At 40.7% G+C, this 24,625-nt stretch overlaps 1 protein-coding gene across 2 annotated transcripts in view; it reads right to left on the bottom strand.

Annotated features, from left to right (window-relative positions):
* Positions 1 to 1,577: 1,577 nt before the first annotated feature.
* CERS5 (ceramide synthase 5) overlaps positions 1,578 to 24,625 on the bottom strand; it is a 35,414-nt gene continuing 12,366 nt past the window's right edge. Inside the window, exons 2-10 of one of the 2 annotated variants that reach the window (XM_079774341.1) lie at positions 20,718 to 20,823; positions 14,982 to 15,112; positions 14,236 to 14,293; positions 12,450 to 12,500; positions 11,395 to 11,487; positions 9,477 to 9,605; positions 9,272 to 9,378; positions 5,966 to 6,122; positions 1,578 to 3,585 (exon numbers count right to left, since the gene is read on the bottom strand). In XM_079774341.1, the coding sequence (XP_079630467.1) occupies positions 3,436 to 3,585; positions 5,966 to 6,122; positions 9,272 to 9,378; positions 9,477 to 9,605; positions 11,395 to 11,487; positions 12,450 to 12,500; positions 14,236 to 14,293; positions 14,982 to 15,112; positions 20,718 to 20,823 (982 nt within the window). In that variant the 3' untranslated portion in view covers positions 1,578 to 3,435. Of the gene's footprint in view, positions 3,586 to 4,584; positions 5,031 to 5,965; positions 6,123 to 9,271; positions 9,379 to 9,476; positions 9,606 to 11,394; positions 11,488 to 12,449; positions 12,501 to 14,235; positions 14,294 to 14,981; positions 15,113 to 20,717; positions 20,824 to 24,625 lie in introns of those variants that run through there. The other variant, XM_079774342.1, reaches the window with a different exon arrangement.

Consider the following 24,625-nt stretch of genomic DNA (forward strand, 5'->3'; position numbering starts at 1 on the left):
TAATGAAGTTAAAAACCTTTTATATTAAACAGAGGAGAGGTAATACCTTGCTTCTCTCACCAATATTCCTAGTTCTCTGGTAGGGATGATGTGAGTCTGCATCTAACCAGCTTTTCACCAATTTGTGTCCTTCCTCTCAGGCATGAAAACTTCCCAGTCCATCTATAAAACTAGCCTCATGACTGTCTTGCTGCCCAATAACACTATTATCATCTAGTATTCACACCCACTAACACCCTTTCTCTCACCCACTTTATGCATAGTTCCTTCTCAGAACAAGACCCTGTTCTTATAATTGACCCTAATCTCCATTTACTTATCCAAGACAAACTCTAATCAGTCTATGCCTCTGGCTAAATGTTTCTTCAACATCTATTCTTCCTCATTATGAAGTTTTGGGAAGTGGTCAAGTATAGTGGTTAAGAATAGAGACACGGTGACCCTACTTGGTTTGGCTCAGTGGAGAGAGTGTTGGCCTGCAGACTAATGGGTCCCAGGTTCGATTCCGGTCAAGTGCACATGCCCAGGTTGTGGGCTCATCCCCAGGGTGGGGCGTGCAGGAGGCAGCCAATCAATGATTCTCTCTCATCATTGCTGTTTCTATCTCTCTCTCCTCTCTGAAATCAATAAAAATATATTTTAAAAAAGAAAAGCATGGAGACACAGTGTTTGACTTTTTACTAGCTGGCCTGACCTTTGGCAAGTTAATCTCTTTTTGCTTCATTTTTATCATAAGTAAAGTGCTTTATACAGTGCCTGGCATATAATAAAAAGCTATGTCTTAGCTATGCACTCGGTTGCATCTTTACAAAACAATTGTTTAAATTTCAGAAGGTCATGTGCAGGTGCCTTAGTTGACAGCCCTGACTGAATTCCTAGAGACTGGCAACACTAACTTCTAGCCAGGTTAGTAAATAATCTTATTTTTTCTCCCCTGGGAAACAAAATACATATTTTCTCTGACTTTCAAAAGCATTTCATTCATATTTTACAATTACTAGTCTATTTAACAATATGGTAAGTTGAGGAACTAGGTGTAAGACCTGAGTGTTTTAATCTTTAAAAAAATATATATTTTAATTTATTTCAGAGAGGAAGGGAAACGGAGAGAGATATAGAAACATCAATGATGAGAGAGAATCATTGATCAGCTGCCTTCAGCATGCCCCACACTAGGGATTGAGCCCGCAACCTGGGCATGTGCCCTAACTGGGAATCGAACTATGACCTCCTGGTTCATAGGTTGACGCTCAACGCCCAAGCTGGCTGGGCTAATCTTTTACTCCTACTGACTAGATATGACTAAATTTGTAAGATTTTTTTTTAGGACTTAATTTCCCCCTACCCCATAGTAAGTCTTTTTAAAATCCAGCCACTCAGTAAGGTTTAGTAGGGTCAATATCCCTATATTGTCAGTGAACATCAAGTGAGTATCTGATTCTTAGAACAATAACCTATTTCATTCAATTTGAAATTCCCTGACAATGAAATACTCCATGTCTTAATGTACACAGAGCACCTGGAAATATATACACTGAGTGGCCAGATTATTATGATCTCTGAACGCATAATAATATGGCCACTCAGTGTATATCCTATATAATAAAAGGTTAATATGCAAATTGTCTCCTCGACCAGGAGTTCGACCAGCAGGGAGGCCGGCCAACTGCCCATGTCCCCTCCTGCTGGGCAGGCTGGGCAGGCTGGCCGGCCGGACCCCATCCATGCACGAATTCATGCACCAGGCCTCTAATATATATATATACACACACACATACACACACACACACACACACACACACACACACACACACACACACACACACACGAGTGGCCAGATTATTATGCGTTCCGAGACCATAATAATCTGGCCACTCAGTGTATATATATATTTAAAATATTTTTATTGATTTCAGAGAGGAAGTGAGAGGAAAGGAAAGAGTTAGAAACATCAATGATGAGCCCTGGCTGGTTTTGTTCGGGTCTCAGTCCTCAGGCTGACGCTCTATCCACTGAGCCAAACCAGCTAGGGCTGGAAATATTTTGATATGAATATTCACTAAGCAGAAAACTATCCTAAGACATTAATACTACTATTCTTTAAAATTTTTTTAAAAATTAATTTTTAGAGAAAGAGAGAGAAACAGCAATGTGAGAGCAGAACATCAATCAGCTGCCGACTGGGGATTGAGACCGCAATGTGGGCATGTGCCCTGACCAGGAATCGAACCAGCAACCTTTTTGGTAAATGGGATGACATCCAACCGAGCCATACCAGCCAGTGAATAAATATTACTATTGGTAATTTTGCCAAGACCTCAACTAGAGAAAAACCTGGATTAGGAAGACTGTTTTTCCATGGGCTAAAAGAGAAAACATCTGCTTAGATTCACTTACCATAATCTTAAAATGTTAACTGGCAGTATCTGTATTTTTAACTAAAAGTGTCTTAGCTCTTCAAAGTCTTTGTTGGTTTGGTGATATACATGCTTTAATCTGCTCAGTATTTTTTCTTGTGACTACTATACATGTTTATCTTTTCTTAAAACATAAAGTCCTAACATGTAGACACTCTCTTCCCAGCATGCATAGAAAAGAAAAATTTGGTATCCAATGGCTTCAGAATCAGACCTGAAAAAAATCCTTAATTGGCTTATGGATTCAGGGAATTGGGGATAGAGTCACTAAAGAGTTTGAGATAGCAGAAGAGGGTTGAAGCACTTTTAATCACAGAAGAGTAAACAATAGTATAAACTGTTAACAGCTCACCCAGTGGCTGTTGTCCTCCTCTAGCCCTCTGCTCACCCTCTCCCACCCCCATTCCCTGCGTACCATTGAGTAAAGAGCAGGGTTATCAGCAGCTGTCCCTGTCACTACCAGGTGGTAGGAAGGAGATGTAGCTAGGGGTCACAGCAATCTTGGCCATTCATCCATGGTTATCTGTTTCTACACAACTTCATGTGAAATATTCCAGCTCTGAAGGAAGAACAGTACAGAAACCTCAACTTGGCTGCTCCATTCAGATGGCCAGAGCCTCAAGAGTCATGGACAAGAAGGGAGGGGATAGTCCAGAACCAGTATAATTCAAGATGCAGCCAAATCTGGGATTGAGGTGGACCAGGTAAGGCCTAGAGGCCCCAGTTCAGAATTGTGCCCCAACCCAGGCAATGAAACTCATGCATATGTGCAGGCGCGCGCACACACACACACACACACACACACACACACACACAGCAAATATTATGGAAAGAACCTGGAGGCTATTAAATACAAAATGGCAGAGTTTTTAAAAAAGTGAAAATATTTGCTTCTTTGATTCTCCTCAGTGCCTGCAGACCCCTAGTCACAGGAGTGCAGGTTTGGGGAGGCCCAAGAAGAGTAGGTTGCCAGTGGCCCTACAAGTCCATGTGTGCTTAAGTCCCCTTACCAACCATTTTACTCTTCAGCCCAGTAGCTGCCTCCCATGTGACCATTCACCCAACTGGAACCATTGCTGGAGCTGCTGCCACAGAAGCTTTTTGCGTTGGTGGTCACATCTTCTTCCTCTGAGCTGCTCTCCACATCACTGCGATCATCCTTAGATACCTAGGTGGGATGGGGCCAAAGGTAGGAAAGGTGAGGACAGAACTTTTCTGGAAACTTAAGACAAAGCCCACAGAGCCCATGTTTGGGCACTGTTCCCAATTTGGCCTACTTTCTGGTGGCACCTGACTCAAAATATTATCTGGGCCATGGCTACTGTTGTGAATATCCTTTGCCTGCTTCCTGGGTTTCTCTCTCATCATTTCTGTTTTTATTCTCTACGGAATAAGTAGCTGGTTTGGTTGAGGGGTGTATCTTTCAGGACCAGCCTAAGAGAGCTGAAATCATTCCCTGAGTTCTGATTTAGGTTTGAGGGACACTCCAGACACCTTTTTTCTCCTTCCATCTCAAAAAGTAGAAAAAGGCCAACATAAATAATGCATATGACTGTCATCATTGTGTCTATCTTCTGGTGGTAATGGTGATTGCAGTTATTCATATTGGTTATTCTGCGTTTTGTTCTGTTTCCAAAACTGATCCATACTGGGCCTTTTTCAGTTCTATTCATTCTGGGCGCAATTAGCAATATCCTATGACACCGTTTCTCCAATCTTCTCCCTTTTCCTGGAAGCAAGATAACTTCTCTTGTGCAACTTTGGCATTCCCAAGATCCACATGGTGAAAAGTGGATTGGCAGTCAAGGGAGAAAGAGTCCCAGTCCCAATCATGCTACTATTTGTGAATCTTGACTGCTTAACCTCAGCTTTTTTGTTTTATATTTTCAAATGAAGAGTTTGGATTAGAGCAGTGTTTTCAAATCTAAATTATCCTGCATATCAAACAAAATATTTCAAATTCTCTACAATGGACCCTAGAAGTAAAAGAGAGAAACCCAATGAAACCTATGACAGACTTCTGACCTCCAGAACTAAAGGATAATAAATATGTGCTGTTTTTTAAATAAGTAAATAAAGGTGAAAAGGAAACAAAAGTACAATTGTTGTTTCCAAGAAGTGGGGCACTTGCTTTGGTTAGCTCTAAGATCCTATGGTTTATAATAGCTGTTGACTTCTAAACCCAGATAACTAATTGATTCCTGATCTTTAGAAAATTTCTACCAGAGAGCACAGTGTGTCTAGATCTGAGGTAAAGGGAGGCTCAAAAAGGGAGAGGGGAAGGAAAAAAAACAGAAAGGAAAAAAAAAAGAGTAGACTCCATTCTTGCCTCTACTTAGAAAAATCTGGCAGCAGCTTGAGCTCCAGTCAACAATGGCCCCACCAAGGTCAAGAGAGTGGGCATGCTTTCAGACAACATGGGGACAGGAAGGAAAGCATGAAGGAAAAGAAACACATTCAGAAAGACATGCTTCACTGAATACTGGAAGCACAGATACACTTACATGCAAGAGACGAAATTGTCCAGCTCCCGCCAGGCATAGAAAAAAGGAAGGAGGTGAGAAAAGAGTGGAGAATATAGAATCTGGGTGTAATCCTTCCTGGATAAGTCACCTGGTCAGGAAAGAAAAGCAGGGGAGAAAAGAGATGTCTAGTAGCTACAGCAAGATGCATAGACACACTGAGCAAGTTCTGTAACCAATTGCAGCCATAAGGAACAGACATAAGAGGTCCTATATGCCCAGGTAACATTCCATCCCTGTGTCCTAGAGTCACTGTGTCCTCTAGCAGAGCCCCCGCCCCTCACCTTGGGATTCTGTATTACTGAAGGCTGAATCCCCAGCCCTTAGACTGATTAAAGCCTGACTGCTTTAGAACTTGGATTCACTTATGAATTTTATCATTAAATGACACTTCTCTCTGTGCTTGTGGGCTCTGGGCAGAAGATGGGTATTTGAAACCCTAAATAGCCTCACTTAAGATCCTTGCCTCATACAACAGTGGGGTGAGGCCAGTACTTGGTCTCTTACATAAACCATATCTTGAACATCACAGTGTGGTCATCTTGAGGTGGCTTGTGAACCAACACCACTCCCTAGGCAATCTCTGCTTTTACAGTTTTTATCTTGGAGCTCTGCATATGATTTCCTTGAAAAAAGGCTCCCCAGCCAAAAATAAAAAATATGAAATCTATTTCATATTTTTTATTTTTGGCTGGGGAGCCTTTTTTCAAGTAGGTAGGTAAGTAGGTAGGTAAGGGGTAGGAAATGGTTGAGATCTTCTCTAAAACTTAATCCTGTTCATTATTTAACAACAGTCATTTCTAAAGGATAGGAAGAAGGAAGATCCTTCCTCTTACATCTAAGTCATGTCCTAAAAGGCTAAACACTCATACTTATAGAAAAGGTGGAAACTATGGATCCCTAGGCTTTTTGCTGGGTCTTCTTGTGTAGATGGGGCTCACTAGGTTAGATCGAAAGAGAAGGTCTATTGAGTAATATCCATCTTTCTACTCAGCCCCAAAGAAAGAAGCCATCTTTCATCCTCACCTTTCCTCGGATCAAGGCTTTGAAAGCAATTCGTGCAATTAGGTAGGACCAGATGACATGCAGAACCTGTAGGATCAGGAGAAGGCCATTGAAGAGCCACCAGGAGGGATAGGGCCCAATCATCTCCCAACTCTCAAAGAGGGTTGTGTTCAGAATCCTAGAAGAAGGAGACGAGTGGTCAGATTGTAGAGTCTAAGCCAGGCAGATAGGGATGAAACTGAGTTCCCTGAGAAGCAGAACCTGTGTTTTCTCCCTGTACCTTCTCTCAGTTGAAGTTCCATGGATATTCATCCACAATGAGAAAATAAAGGAAGGCAGCCTATGAAGTTTTCTATCTTTAGGGGTAAGGGAAGATATACATTCAAACCTCGGTTCTCAAATGTCTCCCATCTTGAACAATTCGGTACTTGACTAAGTTGTTCATGGAAAAAATGTCTTGGCTGTCAAACAAAACTTCGGTTCTTGACCCAACAACCCTTTCATGCTGATACCTGTATGTATGTATGTAATCACGTGTCTCCCAGGTGACAAACAGGAGAGAATGCACAAGTATGAGTCAGTTTACCACTAAACCTCACATTGTTAACATTTCAGGAAATTGTGCTATGAATATTTTCCTGTGGTTTTTTTTTGGCTTTTGTTGCTGCTTATTATTATTAAATATTACAGTAAGTCATGTGGGTCTTAAGAAGGTTAGTGATAGTAGCAAAGTGAAAAGGAAAGTTGTGAGAACGATAGAGCTTAAAAAAGAAATAATTGCCAAGTATGAGAGAGGTATTTGCATGTCTAATTTGGCTACCAAGTATGGCATGGTGAAATCAATAACTAGTACAATTTTAAAACATAAAGAGGCCACCAAGAGAGCTGATGTTGCTAAAGATGTGACAGTGCTCATGAAACAAAGATCACAGGCAAATGAATAAGTAGAAAAATTGTTGTTGATTTTGATAAATGAAAAGCAATTAGCCAGTGATGTAGCATTTTGGAGACAATGATATGTGAAAAAGCGAAGATGCTGCATACTGACCTCCTAAAAGATATCCCTGGAATGAGTGTTGAAAGTGATTTAAGGCTAGTAGGGGGTAGTTCGATAAATTTAAGAAAATAAGTGGCATTCATAGTGTAGTCAGGCGTAGGGAGGCTGATAGCTCTAACAAAGTAGATGCTGATAATTTCATGACAGAATTTCAAGAATATGTAGAGGCCAAGAGATTTGTTCCCCAGTAAGTGTTCAATTGTGATGAGACAAGCCTCTTCTGGAAGAAAATGCCAAAGAGGACTTACATCACACAGGAGAAGTCACTGCCAGGACACAAGCCAATGAAGGACGGATGACGTTTTTGTTGTGTGGGAATGCAAGTAGGGACTTTAAATTGAAGCCTCTACTGGTCTATCATTCTGAAAACGTGAGTTTCCAAGAAAAATAATGTCATGAAAAATAAGTTGAATGTGATGTGCTGGGCTAATAGCAAAGCTTGGGTAACCAGGCAATTTTTTTTATTGAGTGGATTCATGAAATGTTTGCCCTAAGTGTGAAGAAATACCTCTGGGAAAAACAATTGCCACTCAGGGCACTTCTTGTAGTGGACAGTGTTCCTTCCCTCCCTCCAGGCTTGGAGGCTGAGTTGGTGGAGGAGTACGGCTTCATCACTGTTAGGTTCTTGCCACCTAACACAACTCCTCTTATCCAGCCCATGGACCAGCAGGTCATTTCTAATTTTTAAGAACTACACAAAGGCACTGTTTCAGAGATGTTTTGAGGTGATGTCTAAAACTAATTTAACTCTTGGGGCGTTCTGGAAGGAACATTTTAACATTCTCACTTGCTTGAGGCTCACAGACAAAGCATAGGGGGAAGTGTCTTCCAGGACCATGCAATCGGCCTGAAATTGTGGCCTGAGTCTGTTGCTGAAAGAGACTTTGAGGGCTTTGAGGATAAGCCTATGTCTGTTGTGGAGGATAATGTGTCTCTGGGCAAGTCCATGGCTTGGAGGTGGATAATGATGATGTGGAGGACCACAACACTGAGCTGACCTTCAGAGGGAACAGCAACATACAGCAGCTGAAGAGCTCTCTTCAGAGAAGAAGGGAAGGGATATTCCTACTTCACTAATCAAGAAAATGCTTGGGAAATGAGGAGAAATGCAAAATTTTATTGAGAAATATCACCCTGACAAAGAAGCAGCAAATCATGCAACAAACTTGTTCAATGACAATGCAGTGTTTCACTTCAGACAAGTGTTAAAATGCAGATAAAAACAAACATCATTGAATAGGTTTTTAGTGAGACAGAGGCCTAGGGAGCCTGAAGCAAGTTCTAGTGGAGCAAAGAGACAAAAGATAAGTTTTTTATGGAAGGACTCCCCTTCCCAACAATAACATCCCTCCATCCCTCCTCTCCATATTCAGTCATTAATAGATCTCAACATTAAAGGTAAGTTCTAGTATTTATGCAAATTTTTATTTTTTACTGTACATTTCATTTCTTTTTTGTTAAATTTTCATTTACATTTCATGTCCTTTTTGTTTGTAAAGTGTTTATAGATTAAACAGTACATTAGACATGTACTACATATAAGAAAGGTTAAAAGAGGGAATCATTTGGGGGTCTGGAACAAATTCATTCAATTTACTAATTTAAAAATGGGGGAAAATGATTTGGTTTTTGAATAAACCACTTCTCAAACAGCCTTCTGGAAGAATTAAGTTCAAGAATCAAGGTTCCACTGTATAAACCATAGGAACTAATGTAATAAGTTATATTATTAATCACTTCAAATATGCACAAAACTGGGACAGCAATTTTAATCATGATCCTAGGACTCAGATCCTCAGGCACATATAGAATAGTTGGTAGCTGATTCCCTCAGACTAAGCGTGATCTCCAATCCACAGAGTCACTGACTTTGTACCATAAAGTAGTGAGTGTAGAAGTGAGAGGCGTGTGTGTGTGTGTATGTGTTATCAGGGTGGGAGAGAGGGTGTGAGTAGGAAAACAAGCAAGAAAAGCCTGAGAATTTTGTAATCAGCACAAAAGAAAGCAAATGAATTACTTAGGCATAAAATGAGGACTGTTCCTCAGAGATGATTCAGGAAAGCCACAGCCAGTGAGTTGGATGCTCTGAGTCTGGATTATGCCTCACTAGAAATACTATGCAAGGGAACTGAGGTCCTGTGAGAATCCATAAAGGTTAGGTTAGGTCAAGGAAAAAGCAGGGCATCAGGTTCTTGGTGGTTTACTCCCTAAACTGACAAAAGGTATCATTAGCTACATTCCTACGACAGCTCCGCAGCTCTAACACTTACCAGAATGGGTAGATTCCTAGACGAGTGACCATAAAAACAGCACTGAAGATCACAAAAAGGGTGTCACAGAGACGCTGATATTTGGCATAATTGGCCAGCTTGGCTGCCTGGAGAAAAGAAGAATTAAATTGAGGAGAAAGCCCGTTCTCAGGAAGCAAAGGAGAGAAATAGAGGAATAACAAGGGAAAAGGAATTGGGGTCTTACCTCCAGCAAGAAGTCTGAGGCATCATGTAGACACATGACCAGAGTTCCTACCCGAACCATGTTGTTGATATATGAGAAGGTGATGAGCCCAATGGTGGCCAAGTGATGCACAAACATGATCAGGAAGTCCTAGGAAGGAATGGAAATAGAAGCAGCAGGTATAGGCAAGGCCATTAGAGACGCTAGCCAACTCAATGCCCTGCATTGTTCTCTGAAGATCTTATCCCAGCCTTAGAAGTTCCATTCTGTTTAAACTCTCCATTAAGAAGCTGTCTAGGCCCTAACCAGTTTGGCTCAGGGGATAGAGCGTCAGCCTGCGGACTGGACTGAAGGGTCCCAGGTTCGATTCTGGCCAAGGGCATGTACCTTGGTTGCAGGCACATCCCCAGTAGGGCGTGTACAGGAGGTAGCTGATCGATGTTTCTCTCTCATTGACGTTTCTAACTCTCTATCCCTCTCCCTTCCTCTCTGTAAAAAATCAATAAAATATATTGAAGAAAAAGAAGCTGCCTAGCATTTGACCCAAACTCTCTACATCAGTGACCCATAATCTATGTTAATATAGCTTAAAGCAGGTTAAAAAGCTCTAATTTAGTCCTGGCCAGGGTGTCAGCTCAATTCCTGGTCATGGGCACATACCTAGGTTGCAGGTTTGAGTCTCAGCCCCTGTTGAGGCATGTGTGGGGAGGCAACCGGTTGGTCGATGTGTCTCTATCACATCGATGTCTCTAACAGACTCTCTCTCTCTCTCTCTCTCTGTCTTTCGCCCCCTCACTCCCTCTCTTGCACTCTCTCTAAAAAAAAAATCAAAGGGAAAAATATCTCTGGTGAGGATTAACAAAAACAACAACAAAAAGCTCTAATTTCTTCTCGGATTCCAATGCCAAGGGTTGACCTGAAGAAATCTCTAAATACCTGAGTTATCAGACATAGCTAATAAATACTTCTTAGCCCAGTGAGGGACAGAAGGTGGGAGAAGGCAGGAGAAACAAGGATGAAAAGTTATGTTTTCCACATAGACAGATACAGTGATATATTCTAGTTCTTGAGTTGGGGATGGGTTCAAAAGTATACATTCTAGTACATTTTTAAACCTTTATATTTGTGTCATGAATTAAAACAAAATATTAATAAGGGAACCTGTGTCTCCTGACCATAGGAGAGTGAAAGGCACCAGATTGGAGTATCAAGCTTGTAGGTTATGTAACAATCAACAACCCAGATTAGTTTCAGTCCATTCCCATAAATGCTAACTTTGGTTTTCTCACCAAAAATAACCATAAGTTAGTAACAGATTAGGACTAGAGCTGCTGGAACTACATTATGTCAGGTGGACAACAATAAGAGGTGAAAATTGTCTACTTATAAAAAACTTAAGTCATTTCCAAATTTGTCACTATGTGGACAAGTCAACTTACTTTTCTGAATCTTTGTTTCCTAAATAATAGCAAGGAAATGGTAAACAAAATAATCTAGAACCCCTTCCTGTTGAAATACTTTGAGTAAGTGGGGTCACCAAGAAGGAAAAGCAGAAAGAGAACAAGGGCCCCTAATGCCAAGCAAAAGCCAAATTTAGCCTTTATGGATTCTGGCCTGTCCTGGATCACGCCTTGCTATCCCTAAGTTCTGACTAGTTTCCTGAGCTTTACACATGTAAGCGCCTTGGAGAAAAATAAAGAAAAGGGTACACTTAGCTTGTTAACTGTTCTCAACTTGGCTACCCTGAAGGCCTCAAATATACTTCATTAGTCAAGTCTCATTTCTGAGAACATTACAAAGAGCTAATAGTCCCATCAAACCTACTTTCTCCCTCTTTTGTGGTCCCAGTCAGGACAGAGAATCCATCACAATGGCAGTAACGGTAGCTGCTAGGAAGGAGGATGCAATAAGGAGGAATCGAGGGAACCAGTGTCCTTACCTTTCTTTTAATGTCTGTAAACTGAGAAAACATTAGAGACCAATAAAAGGCCAATTCCATGATATAATAGTAATAAAGCCCACTTGTGAGAGGCTGAAAGAGAGAAAGAAGTAGTTAGAATACCAGCTAGTCAAAGATTCATTCTATGTCTGCAACTATCTCTGCCTTGGAGGACCAATAGCCATAAAAAACTTAAGAAATGACTTAAGTCTTTTCTCCTCATCATCTTCCAAGATCTTTAATAGCTAACAACAGGCTTTGGGTTGGTATGGAGACTTAAACCTGGTGCATGGACTGGTGCATCAGTGGGGTCCCTCAGCCTGGCCTGAGGGGACTGGGCCAAAACCGACTCTCTGATATTCCCTGAGGGGTCCTGGATTGGGAGAGGGTGCAGGACAGGCCGAGGGACCCCACTGGTGCATGATCGAACTGGGGAGGGACTGCGGGAGGGCTCCAGGGCATGTTCGGCCCGATTGGCTGGACCCCAGCAGTTGGAGCGTCTGCCCCCTGGTGGTCAGTGAGCGTCATAGTGACTGGTCAACAGGTCGGACACTTCGCATATTAGGCTTTTATTATATAGGATATATATGTTCAGCTCTCATCTTTTAGAGATCAGATTAAGTTAATACATACTACAGCGCAATCAAATTAGTGTATCTAGAATTCTGGGCAATTAATGCTTTTTAAGGGATTAAATATACTTAGGCCTTTCCTTCTTCCACTCCTGACCTTTTTATAGTATAGATGAAGGGGACTCCAAGTTACCCTTGATTCAAAAATGACACCTGAACCAGAAAGCACTTCATTAAGTGCCAGAAAGCTGCTTTTGTTTCCAGCCCAATTAGGGGAATATACTGAATAAAATGGGGAACTGGAACAAAAAGATCACTGGATTTCACAGCTATGGGGACCCCAGGAATAGATACCCTTTATATATGACTCAAAGAGACTCAGCCCCCAATCCCTTAAGAATACCAAGGAAATGTGCTATCTGTCCTGTGATTGCACTGTCCCCTACTCTATTTTATACACATACATAAATGCTCAGATCCTACCTGATATGGATAGCTATGCCAGCACTGTCGGGTGTCCCAAAACCAAGGTGACTAAGAAAAAACAGATAATCCAGGTCAGTCTTCAGAATTCTCCCATGGCTCACTTATATAATCCTGTTCTCTCTATGCTATAGGGTGAAAAGTAATCCCTCTTGACAGAATTTAGAAATCCTAGAAGGGTAAATAAATATCTAGATTTCTCTTCTAGGACTTAAAGTGTTATTACAAATGGAAAAATCATGCTTTGAGGTAAATAAGGGCAGGGAGAGCTCTAGGATAGTTTTTGAAAGCATCATCACCTGGGAAGGAGGAGACAGGAAGACAGGAAGATAATAATTCCATTTGTTAACCAAGAGAAAGATCTCTATGTCAAAGATTCAAAAGACAAAAGTAGTAACTTCTAGTGGAGTTTTAATTATGTCCTGTAAGAAATTTGCCCATTTCATCTAAGTTGTTGAATTTGTTACTATTAAATCGTTCATAATCTTGTCTTATTATCCTTTCAGTGTCTACAGAGATAATCCCTTTTTCTCCTTGATATTGATTTGTTTTCTTTTTTCGAGGGGTTTATCAAATTCAATCAAATGTTTCAAAGAACCAACTTTTGGTTTTATTAGTTTCCTCCATTGTTTGTCTAATGCCTATTTCATTAATTTTTACTTATTTTTTTATTATTTCTTTCCTTTAACTTATTTTGGATTTAACTTTGTTCTTCTTTTTCCAGATCTTATTAGATCACTGATTTTAAAGCTTTCTCTTTTTCTAACATAAACATTTAAAGTTGTAAATTTCTCTCTAAGCATACTTTAGCTGCATCACATAAATTTTGGCATGTTGTAATTTCAGCATCGTTCAATTAAAAACATTTAAAAATTTCCCTTCTGATTTCTTGTTTGATCCACGGATTATGTAGCAGAATTGTTTAACTTCCAAACATTTTATGGGTATTTCATTATTATTATTGATTTCTAATTTAATTTTATTATGATCAGAGAACATATTTTGTAAGAATTCAGTATTTTAAGATTTACTGAGATTCATTCATTCATTCATTCTCCATGCCCCCCTTCCAGTCACAATACAGACCAGACAAAGGGCCTAGGCTGAGGTACATAAGGGGTGGGTTTACTCTGCTTCCTCTTTTTGCACAGTCAGTGTAAGAACACAGCCTATAGTAAGCACCAGGAGGCAGAGATTTATTATCTGGCCTATCACATGGTCTATCTTAGTTGACATCCCATGTGCACTTAAAAATTATATATGTTCTTCAGCTGTTGGTGTAATGTTCTTCTTAAGTGTCAATTAGGTCAAATTGTTTGACTGTGTTGTACAAAACTATATCCTTAGTGATATTTTTTGTCTAGTGATTTAGTCAACTACTGATGAGAGTATTAAAATCTTTAAGTATACACAATCTGATGTGTATTTGTCTATCCCCATCCTTTAGTTCTGCCTCTTTTTGCTTCATATATTTTGAAACCTTAATTATATCATTTAGAAAAATAGGGCGGTGCTGTGAAATAAAAAACATGTAATCTGAAATAAAAAAATCTGAAATTCCTTGACTCTGGCAACTAACTGAAAAGCAGGAATTATACCTATTTTACCCACTTTAAAGAGTTACTGACTCCATTTCTGTAACCGTCTCCTCCTTGGAAGAATAAGGTTTTTTGTCAAGTGCTTTGTAAACCATTGTGCTTATGCTGATTTAATCAATACCAATTATTCTCTAGAGATGTGGGCATGATTAGAACCCAAAAGAAGATCAGAGGAAGTTCACACTCACCGACCAAAGAAATCTAATTCCGTAGCAGAATATACATAAATAAAAAGTGAATCTCCACCTGGGTGGGCAAAGAGTAGAGGTTAGATGAATATTCACTCAAAAGAAAGTCTTTGGGGCTAAAGAAGTCAAGATAGCAGATTTGGAGATAAGATAGTTACTGGTGAAAAAGAAGATAAGTCCCCATAATAGGGACAAATACTGTTACCGCAAAAGTCAAAGGAGACATCTTTTGGCTGTTTAAAATAGATTTCCACAAGTGTATACTGGCTTTAATCAACTTTTCTTCCATATCATACTCCTTGATGATAATGCCTAATATTTTCTTTGCACAACGATAAATAGAGTGCTCTGTATCCAGAAGGGAATTAGTAAAAACCCAGTGAAATTAGTATAGTATGCCCAGAAAAGGGATGCTGCCCATCAAAAAGTCCATTTAGAGCAAGCTGGTACTATTGCTATCAAGGTGTACAAGGGTGTGCATGTCTACTGACATAAGTACAGTTACAGGAATTCACTCCCAATCTATGTATTTGGGGAAGGGAACTACATTTAGCTTAGTGGCAAGCACGTCCAAGAAAGGGTGACTAGTCTCCCCGTGCTCTTCTTTCCTGCCTATAATAAATATAGTTAGCCCTGCACATTCATCGACTGTTGTCCTAATAATACAAGTAATTTCCAAAAAGAAAACCTCAGTCCACTCACACTCCTCCCGTCTCCTCACTCCCCACCTCCCTCTGCACACCTACATGCTTTCACAGAATTTAGTGAGCGTTGGGGGCTTGTCCTGATTCCTCCGATGGCGAAACCAGCATTGGATTTTTCGGACATCCCAGTCCAGTTGCTTTGACAGGCCCTCCAGCCTTTTCTCATCAGGATACTGTAGATATATGACCAGAGTCAGAACATCCCTTTTTCTTCAAACATCTCATTAAATCTCTTGACTAGTTCAGTGGCAAAGGGGGTGATAACTATAGTGGCTTAAGTGATGTTATCTTTCCAGGTTTCATCTCAAAAGTCATTTTCAGCCCGGCTGACGTAGCTCAGTAGTTGAGCTTCGACCTATGAACTAGGAGATCATGGTTAGATTCCCAATTAGGGCACATGCCCGGTTTGTGGGCTTGATCCCCAGTGTGGGGTGTCCAGCCAATCAGTGATTCTCTCTCATTACTGATGTTTCTCTCTCCCTCTTCCTTCCTCTCTGAAAACAATTTAAAAAAAAGTCATTTTCACACATCACAAAAGTACTATTTCACACATCAAGGACCTTTATCACTCACCTATATATGTCCTTGTTTTGTCTTCTCCCTCCAGCCCAAGCTGAGTAAAAAAAATATTAAAAATCCAAACTGCAAAGGCTATCGGTCCCCATCTTAATTATGTAACTAGATACTGACAAAAGCTGGAGCAGGGAAAAACAAAATTAAAATATGATTTGTCTGGGAGCAAGGGGTGGTAGTGGCTGCTAGGCCTAAAACTCAAATTATGTAAACCTGACTTAGACCTGGCCCAAAGGTATTTCTCTGAGAAGATAAAGTTCTTCTCATAGCTACTAGGTGTACCGGTTAATAATGGTGGATTTTGTAATCAAAGAAAACACGATAATTTCAAGAGAAACATCAAAAGTGCTTTATTCAAAGTAATGTCCATTGTTAGCTACACATTTCCCCATATTTCACGTAATTTGTGGATACCATCCCAATAGAACTTTTCTTGTTGTTTTTTTTTATTAAATCTTTATTGTTCACATTATTACAGTTGTTCCTCTTTCCCCTCCCCCCATAGCTCCCCTCCCCCCAGTTCCCACCCCACCCCATGCCCTTACCCGCCCCCCCAATGTCCTCATCCATAGGTGTGTGGTTTTTGTCCAGTCTCTTCTCGCACCCCCCACACCCCTTCCCCCCTGAGGATTGTCAGTCCACTCCCTTTCTATGCCCCTGATTCTATTATATTCACCAGATTATTCTGTTCATCAGATTTTTTATTCACTTGATTTTTAGATTCACTTGTTGATAGATATGTATTTGTTATTCATAATTTTTATCTTTACCTTTTTCTTCTTCTTCCTCTTCTTAAAGAATACCTTTCAGCAAGCATCCTATCTAATAATAGACAAATATGCAAATTGACCATACCTCCGACACCCATAAGCCATGCCCATCATCCAATTAGAGTGAGTATGCAAATTAACCCAAACCAAGATGGCTACAGCCACAGAGAGCAAGGTTTCCTAGGTAACAGAGGAAGCCAAGCTTTCTGCCTGCCCTTGCCAGGCCTAAGCCTCCACTCAAGCTACAAAGTTTCAATTATAGAAGGTAAACAAATTCAAACAAATGGCGGCAGAATGGAGCTTGAGAGAGCAGGCCAGGGTTGCTGCCAGCAACAGGGGAAGCAAAGCTTTCCGCACACCCTGGCCCGGCCCACCCGCTTAAGGCTACAAAGTTTCAATTATAACCCCAACACAAATGGCTGCCGGCCTCAGAGGGAGCCCCAGGCTTGGCTCCGCTCCATGCTACAAAGTTTCAATTGTAGAAGGAAAATAAATTCCAGATACCAGGGCCTCCGCTTGCGTTGCCAGGGGGCGTGGCTGGCCTGCAAACCACCACAGGCCCCTCGCTCAGGCTGCCCCATGCCCCAAGGGAACCCCACCCTGATCAGGGACACCCTTCAGGGCAAACCAGCTGGCCCCCACTCCTGCACCAGGCCTCTATACTATCTAATAAAAGAGTAATATGCAGATTGACCATCACTGCAACACACAATATAGCTGCCCCCATGTGGTCAAAGATCCTGCCCCCATGTGGACACAAGATGGCCACTACAAGATGGCCAGCAGGAGAGGGCAGTTGGGAGGCACCCGGCCTGCAAGGGAGGGCAGTTGAGAGGGACCAGGCCTGCAAGGGAGGGCAGTTGGAGGTGCTCAACCCTGCAGGAGAGGGCAGTTAGGGGTGACCAGGCTGGCAGAGGGAAGTTGGGCGCAAACAGGCTGGCAGGGGAGCAGTTAAGCATCAACCAGGCTGGCAGCAGAGTGGTTAGGGGGTGATCAGGCTGGCAGGCAGAAGCAGTTAGGGGCAATCAGGAAGGCAGGCAGGCAAGCAGTTGGGAGCCAGCAGTCCTGGATTGTGAGAGGGATGTCCGACTGCCCGTTTAGGCCTGATCCCAGTGGGATCAGGCCTAAACGGGCAGTCGGACATCCCTCTAGGGGTCCCAGATTGGAGAGGGTACAGGCTGGGCTGAGGGACAACCCCCTCTCCGTGCACGAATTTCGTGCACTGGGCTTCTAGTTTCATATAATACTGGTTTGGTGGTGATGAACTCCTTTAGCTTTTTCTTATCTGTGAAGCTCTTTATCTGACATTCAATTCTGAATGATAGCTTTGCTGGGTAGAGTAATCTTGGTTGTAGGTTCTTGCTATTCATCACTTTGAATATTTCTTGCCACGCCCATCTGGCCTGCATAGTTTCTGTTGAGAAATCAGCTGACAGTCGTATGGGTACTCCCTTGTAGGTAATTAACTGTTTTTTCTCTTGCTGCTTTTAACATTCTCTTTGTCTTTTGCTCTTGGAATTTTAATTATGATGTGTCTTGGTGTGGTCCTCTTTGGATACCTTTTGTTTGGGGTTCTCTGCACTTTCTGGACTTGTAAGTCTATTTCTTTCACCAGGTGGGGGAAGTTTTCTGTCATTATTTCTTCAAATAGGTTTTCAGTATCTTGCTCTCTCTCTTCTTCTGGCACCCCCATAATTCGGATGTTGGTAAGCTTGAAGTTGTCCCAGATTCTCCTTACACTATCTTCATATTTTTGAATTATTTTTTTTTTGCTTTTCCGGTTGGGTGTTTTTGCTTCTTTGTATTTCAAATCTTTGACTTTATTCTTGCGATCCTCTAGTCTGCTGTTGGATCTCTGTATATTATTCTTTATTTCAGTCAGTGTATGCTTAATTTCTAGTTGGTCCTTTTTCATATCCTCGAGGGTCTCACTAAATTTATCATCCTTTTCTAGAAAATTCTTGAAAAACTTTATAACCATGGTTTTGAACTCTATATCCAGTCGTTTGATTTCCTCCATTTCTGTCATTTGTGACCTGTTTCTTTGTCTCTGCAGTTTGGCTGCTTCCCTGAGTTGATAGAGTGGCTTTGTGTGCTAGGTTTCCTATAGGGCCTAGTGGTTCAGCCTCCCCAGTTACCTGAGGTGGACACTCTTGGTGCACCCCTTTGTGGGCTGTGTGCACAGTCTTGTTGTAGTTAAGCCTTGATTGTTGTTGGTATCACTGGGAGGAATTGACCTCCAGGCCAATTCGCTGTGAGGATCAGCTGTGTCTGCGATGGGAGAACTTCTGTGCTGGAGACACCCTCATGAAGCAAGACTTGCTTTAGTGGGGCTTTGGTGCTCACTGAGTCTGCCCCCTGAGTGTGTCCCTTATGGATCTGAGGAGTTGTAATCTGGATGGTCCTACTCTGACCCATGGGTACACTGGCTCTTGGATCTCCAAGGAGGTGCTAATTTAGCCTCTGCCTGAGGCCACCCAGCAGGAGCTATGGAGAGATCTGCAGATTCCTCTTTTTTGTTTGAGTTTTGGAGGGGTCCAGATGAGGCCCAGCTGTGAAGCAATGCAAGCTGCTGTGGGACCTTGGGCCTTCTTTTGGATGTTCTGGGTTTCTCTGACTCAGCTGCAGTTTGTTAGGTAAGTTTAGATTTCCAAGGAACAGGCCATTCATATGCAAAAGCCTTTGCGCACAGCTTGGGTGGGTCAGAGTCTCAGGGTGGAGCAAACAGCAATGGCTTCCCGTCAGCCCTGCCCTAAGAGGTCCCCGGGTCTCAGTGTCCCTTGGTAATCACTGCAAGCACCTCTGAGAGAAAGCCGCCCTCAAGTTCCACCCGATGCCAGACAGTCCAGTTTCTCCCCGTATGAGTCTGGGTCCCCAGAGTCTCGCCTGGAACTGGAGTTCAGAGCAGTTGGGAGCTTGTGTCTCCCTGCGGATTGAAAAAGTCAGCCGCGTACTCAGTTGGCAGCCCTTTCCGTGCGCCACGCACCTCCGTACCTCTGCACTTTACTTCCGCAGCTCCTCTGAGTCTCAGTGTGCTTTTCTCTTCCCTTCTAGTTATAGAATTTCCACTTAGCCAGCCTTCCTGTGGTTCTGGATGATGTCTGTTTTGTCTTTTAGTTGTAGTTTTGAAGTATTTGTGCGAGGCACCAATTTCAGGTGTTTACCTATGCCGCCATCTCGGTTTCTCCCTTTTCTTGTTCTGAGGCAAACCATTCAGAGACCCAATTTTCCACTTCTTCATATGTTTTCAAGTGCTGCTCAGAAAGTGCGTGTGCCATTGATCGGAACAAGTGGTAATCTGAAGGAGCAAGGTATGGTGAATACAGCAGGTGGGTTAATACTTCCCAGGCAAGATCTTTTAACATGTCTTTAACTGGTTTTGAAGTGTGTGATGGTGCGCCATCATGAAGCAAAATTACTTTGCCGTGTCTTCTGGCACATTCTGGCCGTTTCACGATCAAAGCGTGGTTCAAAATGATTATTTGTTGTCAGTAGCGATCAGTATTAATGGTTTCACCTGGTTTTAGATGCTCATAATACACCACACCTTCCTGATCCCACCATACGCAGAGCATTGTCTTCTTTCCAAAGCGATTTGGCCTTGCAGTGTTGATGGTTGACTTGGATCAACCCATGATTTTGTGCATTTGGGATTCTCAAAATAAATCCATTTTTCATTGCCAGTCACAATTCAATGCAAAAAAGCCTTTCTTTCATGCCACAAAAGCAACATTTTACTGATGACTTTTCGGTTTTCCATTTGTCTTTTGTTCAGTTGATGTGGCACCCATTTTCCTTCCTTTAAAATCTTTCTCATTGCTTGTAAACAATTGGAAATTGTTTGCTGAGCAATGTTTAATCTTTCTGCAAGTTGTTTTTGAGTTTGACACGCATCTTCATCTAATAATGCTTGTAATTGTTGGTCTTCAAACTTTTTCGGTTGACCTGGACGTTCTTTGTCTTTCACATCGAAATCATCACTTTTAAAGCGTTTAAACCAGCGTTCACAAGTATCTTGAGATGGAGCACATTCACCATAAGTTTCCCGAAGTATACGATAACTTTTTCTTCAAAATAAAGTAATGAATTAAAACTCCCACAAATGCTCTTTTTTTGGCACAAAATTTGACATTTTTAAATGTAAAAATATCTATGATGTTAACACCTTCAGCAAATTTGACATATGAAGTTTTGAAGCTTGCTGTCAATACAACAAAATAGCATACATATCAAATCGCATATATATCAACAATGTGTAACTCCATCTATTGAAAAAAATCCACATTATTAACTGGTACACCTAGTATATGGACTACCCAAATGGGAAAGATCATCCCATCCTATCCTTACACTTGGGAGATACTTGTTCTCTATCTTCCCTTGCCCTATGGGGCAATCCCTCATACGAATCCTCTCTGTTTCTTTGCCCACTTACCTTAGTAATAGATATGAACACCTTTTCAAGGATGGCATTGGGTTGGGGCTGATAAGGACCACTGTCCTGGATGCCAACATGGAGTGCACAGGGTTTGGCAATAAACCTGTAATGGAGAAAGCCCAAAAGCCAAATCTAAATATGGTTTGCTAATCAGGAGGAAAGATCCTGATTAGGGGACTGATGGGGAGGAAAAAGGAGAATCAGCTGTCTGGGAGCCAGGACTTTTTTATTTTATCCTGGATTTTGCCACTGGCCTACTTGAGAAGTGACCTGTTTAAGAAATATTGGGTCATAAGCTCTCTTTCCATTTTTTCCCTGGCTTCCCTCATCACATCTAGAGCTTTAAAGCCAGAAAGACCTAGGTCAAATCACTAGTCTACCACTTACTGCCTGTATGAACTTGGACAGTTTATTAAATCTCTGTAAGGCTCAGTTTTTCATCCATAAGATGAAGATAATATCAACCAACATCTTTGCTATCAATATAAAGTCCACAGACCAACAGCATTAATGGCTTTTCCTGGAAGCTTTTTAGAACTGCAGAATCTTGAACCCCATCCCAGAATAATCTGCATAATCAGAATCTCCATTAACAAGATTCCCAAATGATTCATGTGACCATTAAAATGTTAGAAGAATCTTGTAAGTATCCAATGAGATAATGTATGTGAAGACCCTGGAACCAGGGAGGTGCTTAATAAATGGTAGTGTTTTTTGTTTTGTTTTTTTTATATCAAGAAGATCTTAATTGGAGGGAAAAGTAAAACTGAGGCTGAGCTCTTCCTAACTACAAATATCCTGGGTCATGGTCACCTTCCTGCCTAATAAAAAGATTATGGAAATACTTGGAAGAAAGAAATAAGGAAACTAGGGTGAGAAAGAAATTACCTATTAGTATTCAATCCCTGCCCTAGATTATACCACTAATAAGTCATATAAATTTGGCCAAGTCACTTAAATCTTGAGTCTTGGTTTTATCATCTAAAAGGTGTTATATGAGGTGATTTCTAAGATTTTTGTTCTATATCTAAGATTACATAGTATTATCATTAATTGTAATTCATTCCTAATTTTTAGATATTTGAGAAACTAGTCCTTGTTTCTTCAAGAAAGATCTCCTGCTTCTCCAAAACCATAGATTTTTGTGAGTATTAATCAGCTCTAGGAAAAGCTCCATGTAGTCATTTTGAGAATAAATCAAAACCAGTTTTAGCTCTCTTAGCATTTTAGGGAGTCCGATAAAAATATGACTGGGAGGCCTAAGATGGAGTGTTCTTGACCTATTTTCTTGGTCTGCATTTGAATCCAGAATTTATCTCTAAAGGAGGGACTGAGAATAAGAAACTTTGTTTATCTTCTATAAAAACTTTTACCCTTATCACCAAAGTTCCTGAGCCATGGGGAAACATTTATTCAGAGCACAAAGTTAGCCACATCTGTAACCCATTCTTTCCTCTCTTTTACACAGGTGACACAAAAGTTTCATTCAAAAGTCAATACTAGTAGATACTTTAACTTATATTTCCTGGTATATTATTCTGTGTACAAATATTTAAAAACCCCACTCCTGTTTAAACTCATCATGAACAAAGAATACACAGCAAATAGTGTTTGTTTGTTTTTTATTTACCAAGATTCTGTGCTCAATAGGTTTTGTGAGAGGTTCAGTGAATCCCACTCTTGCCCTATGAGCTCAATTTGGACCCAGCATTGATCAGCATCCAGAAAAGTAATTAAGGCAGTCACTCTTTGCTTTTGAGTTGGTGCCATATCTGCAATAAAAGCACTGAATTATCTCTGTCTGTCTCCTCCATTTCTTCTCATCTACATTAATGTATGAAGAGGTAGATGCAAAAACAAAAAACAGCCTTTAAAATTCCTATTCTTACCCCTTGATGTAGGTCTCTTCCTCAATCCAGAAGCAGTCAGGTGATTAAAGGCTCTGGAGTTAGGCAGATTGTAACAGCTAAGAGACTTTGTGAAAATTCATTTTAAAGATGAAATGACATGATGCATGCCTAGCACAGTACCTGACACTTAGTAAACATTCAATAAAAGGAGGCTATTATTATTTTACTAGAAACTAATAGTTCAGTCTGGGTACCCTGATGGTACCTTTAGCAGAAGGCGAGAAGAGCAAAAATCTTCTTTCATACAACAGGGATAGGCTTGTAGCCTCCTCACCTGAGGGAAGCCAAGATAATTTTTATTATTATCTGGACATTGGAGGGGACTTGATATCCTACAGTTGTCATTAGCTCACATCCTGCCCTCAATAGTTCACAGAGTTCATTGAGAGACATAGAGTTACTGGCATCCAGTTAGTTACAGCTGTACAGACCCTAAGAAAATTTATTTATTTGACAAATATTTATTGGGCACCTATTTTGTGCTATAGCATGAAGCCCAAAACCAAATATAAGGACTTATGGTTGGAAAAGAATTTTTCTGATTAAAAAAATTAAATAAATAGATTTATGCATTTAATGAATAACCTTAATGAAGAAAGTGAAATTATTTTAAAGTAGAACTTTAAAGAAGTTCGGACTCAATCATGTATTCATTCTATATCATCTACCTGGTATTTAGTATGTAATTTATAAAATGGACATATAGTTTAGTCAAACTCCAGACAAAGAGCCTGGCATTCATCCTTTCTTCTAGATTGGCACCTCTTTAAGTGTGCTCTGGAGACTTTCAGGGACCCTTTTAGGAGGTCTGCAAGATTAAAATTATTCCCATAATAATTCTATAACTTCATAATAATTACTTTCTCTCATGAGTATACAGTGGAATCTTCCACAGGTTATATGACAACAGGCTGAAAGCGGAAGGTGACATGAGAATACAGCTGCCAGATATTAGAGACTTACAAAAATGTAAAATAATGCGATTCTTCTCACAGTTTTTTTGTTTTGGAAATTTTTTCTATAAAGTGTTAGTTATATTATCAATATAATCAATGTATTGTTATCTGTAAATGAATTAATAAAATGTTAAATTATTTTCCATTTTAATTTTTAAAACAGTACATGTTAATAGATATTATTCACATGAACAAAAACGCTCTGAGGTCCTTGATAATTTTTAAGAGTATAAAGGATTACTGACAACATAGTTTGCAAACAAACTGCTGTGCTGGAAGACACTGAGAAATCAAACTTCTCATGATTTTCTTTCTTTCTGTTTATTTATTGATTTTGGAGAGAGAGAGGAAGAAGGAGGGAGGGAGGGACAGAGAGAGAGAGAAACACTGATTTGTTGTTCCACTTATTTATGCATTCATTGGAGCCGGCCAGGGCCTCTTGTGATTTTCTGTCCTCTCCAGGATCAATTTGTTGTCCAAGTTTTAAAATAATCTGTAAGACTAGACTTCCTTTTGCCTTCAAGTCTGAATAAGTGAGCATTTAGTGGTCTATAATGTGAAGATACTCCTTTCCACCTGCCATTCTAGAAACATGATGAGTCTAATGATCCAACCTGATCGTAATATATCTGTCTTGCTTTACAGAGATCATTTCAATTTGCCCTTTCCCTGCCCTCCAGATATATGGTAGCAGCTGACCTAAGCCTGGGTTAATTAAGATGAAATTACTACTTTGCTTGTTCATATCAAAGACAGGAGCTATACTTAACACTGCTCTTTGTGATTCATTGCAACATCATTGATGGATATGAACGTTACACAAATATATTAGAAAGTCTAGATCAAGCTTCTCAACTGGTGTATCATGGCAAGTAACATAGATTGGCTATACTTATACTGAGATGTTGCTCTCAGTTCTCAGGGTAGTCCATGGGGCCTGTAGTAGCCATAAACACTTAGCCTGTAGCCTTGGCCTCATATACCCCACTGTGCAACACACATTTTATTTTCTACACTAGAGGCCCGGTGCACGAAATTT

The sequence above is a fragment of the Cnephaeus nilssonii genome (assembly GCF_951640355.1).
Source record: "Cnephaeus nilssonii genome assembly, chromosome: 6".
NCBI lineage: Eukaryota > Metazoa > Chordata > Mammalia > Chiroptera > Vespertilionidae > Cnephaeus > Cnephaeus nilssonii.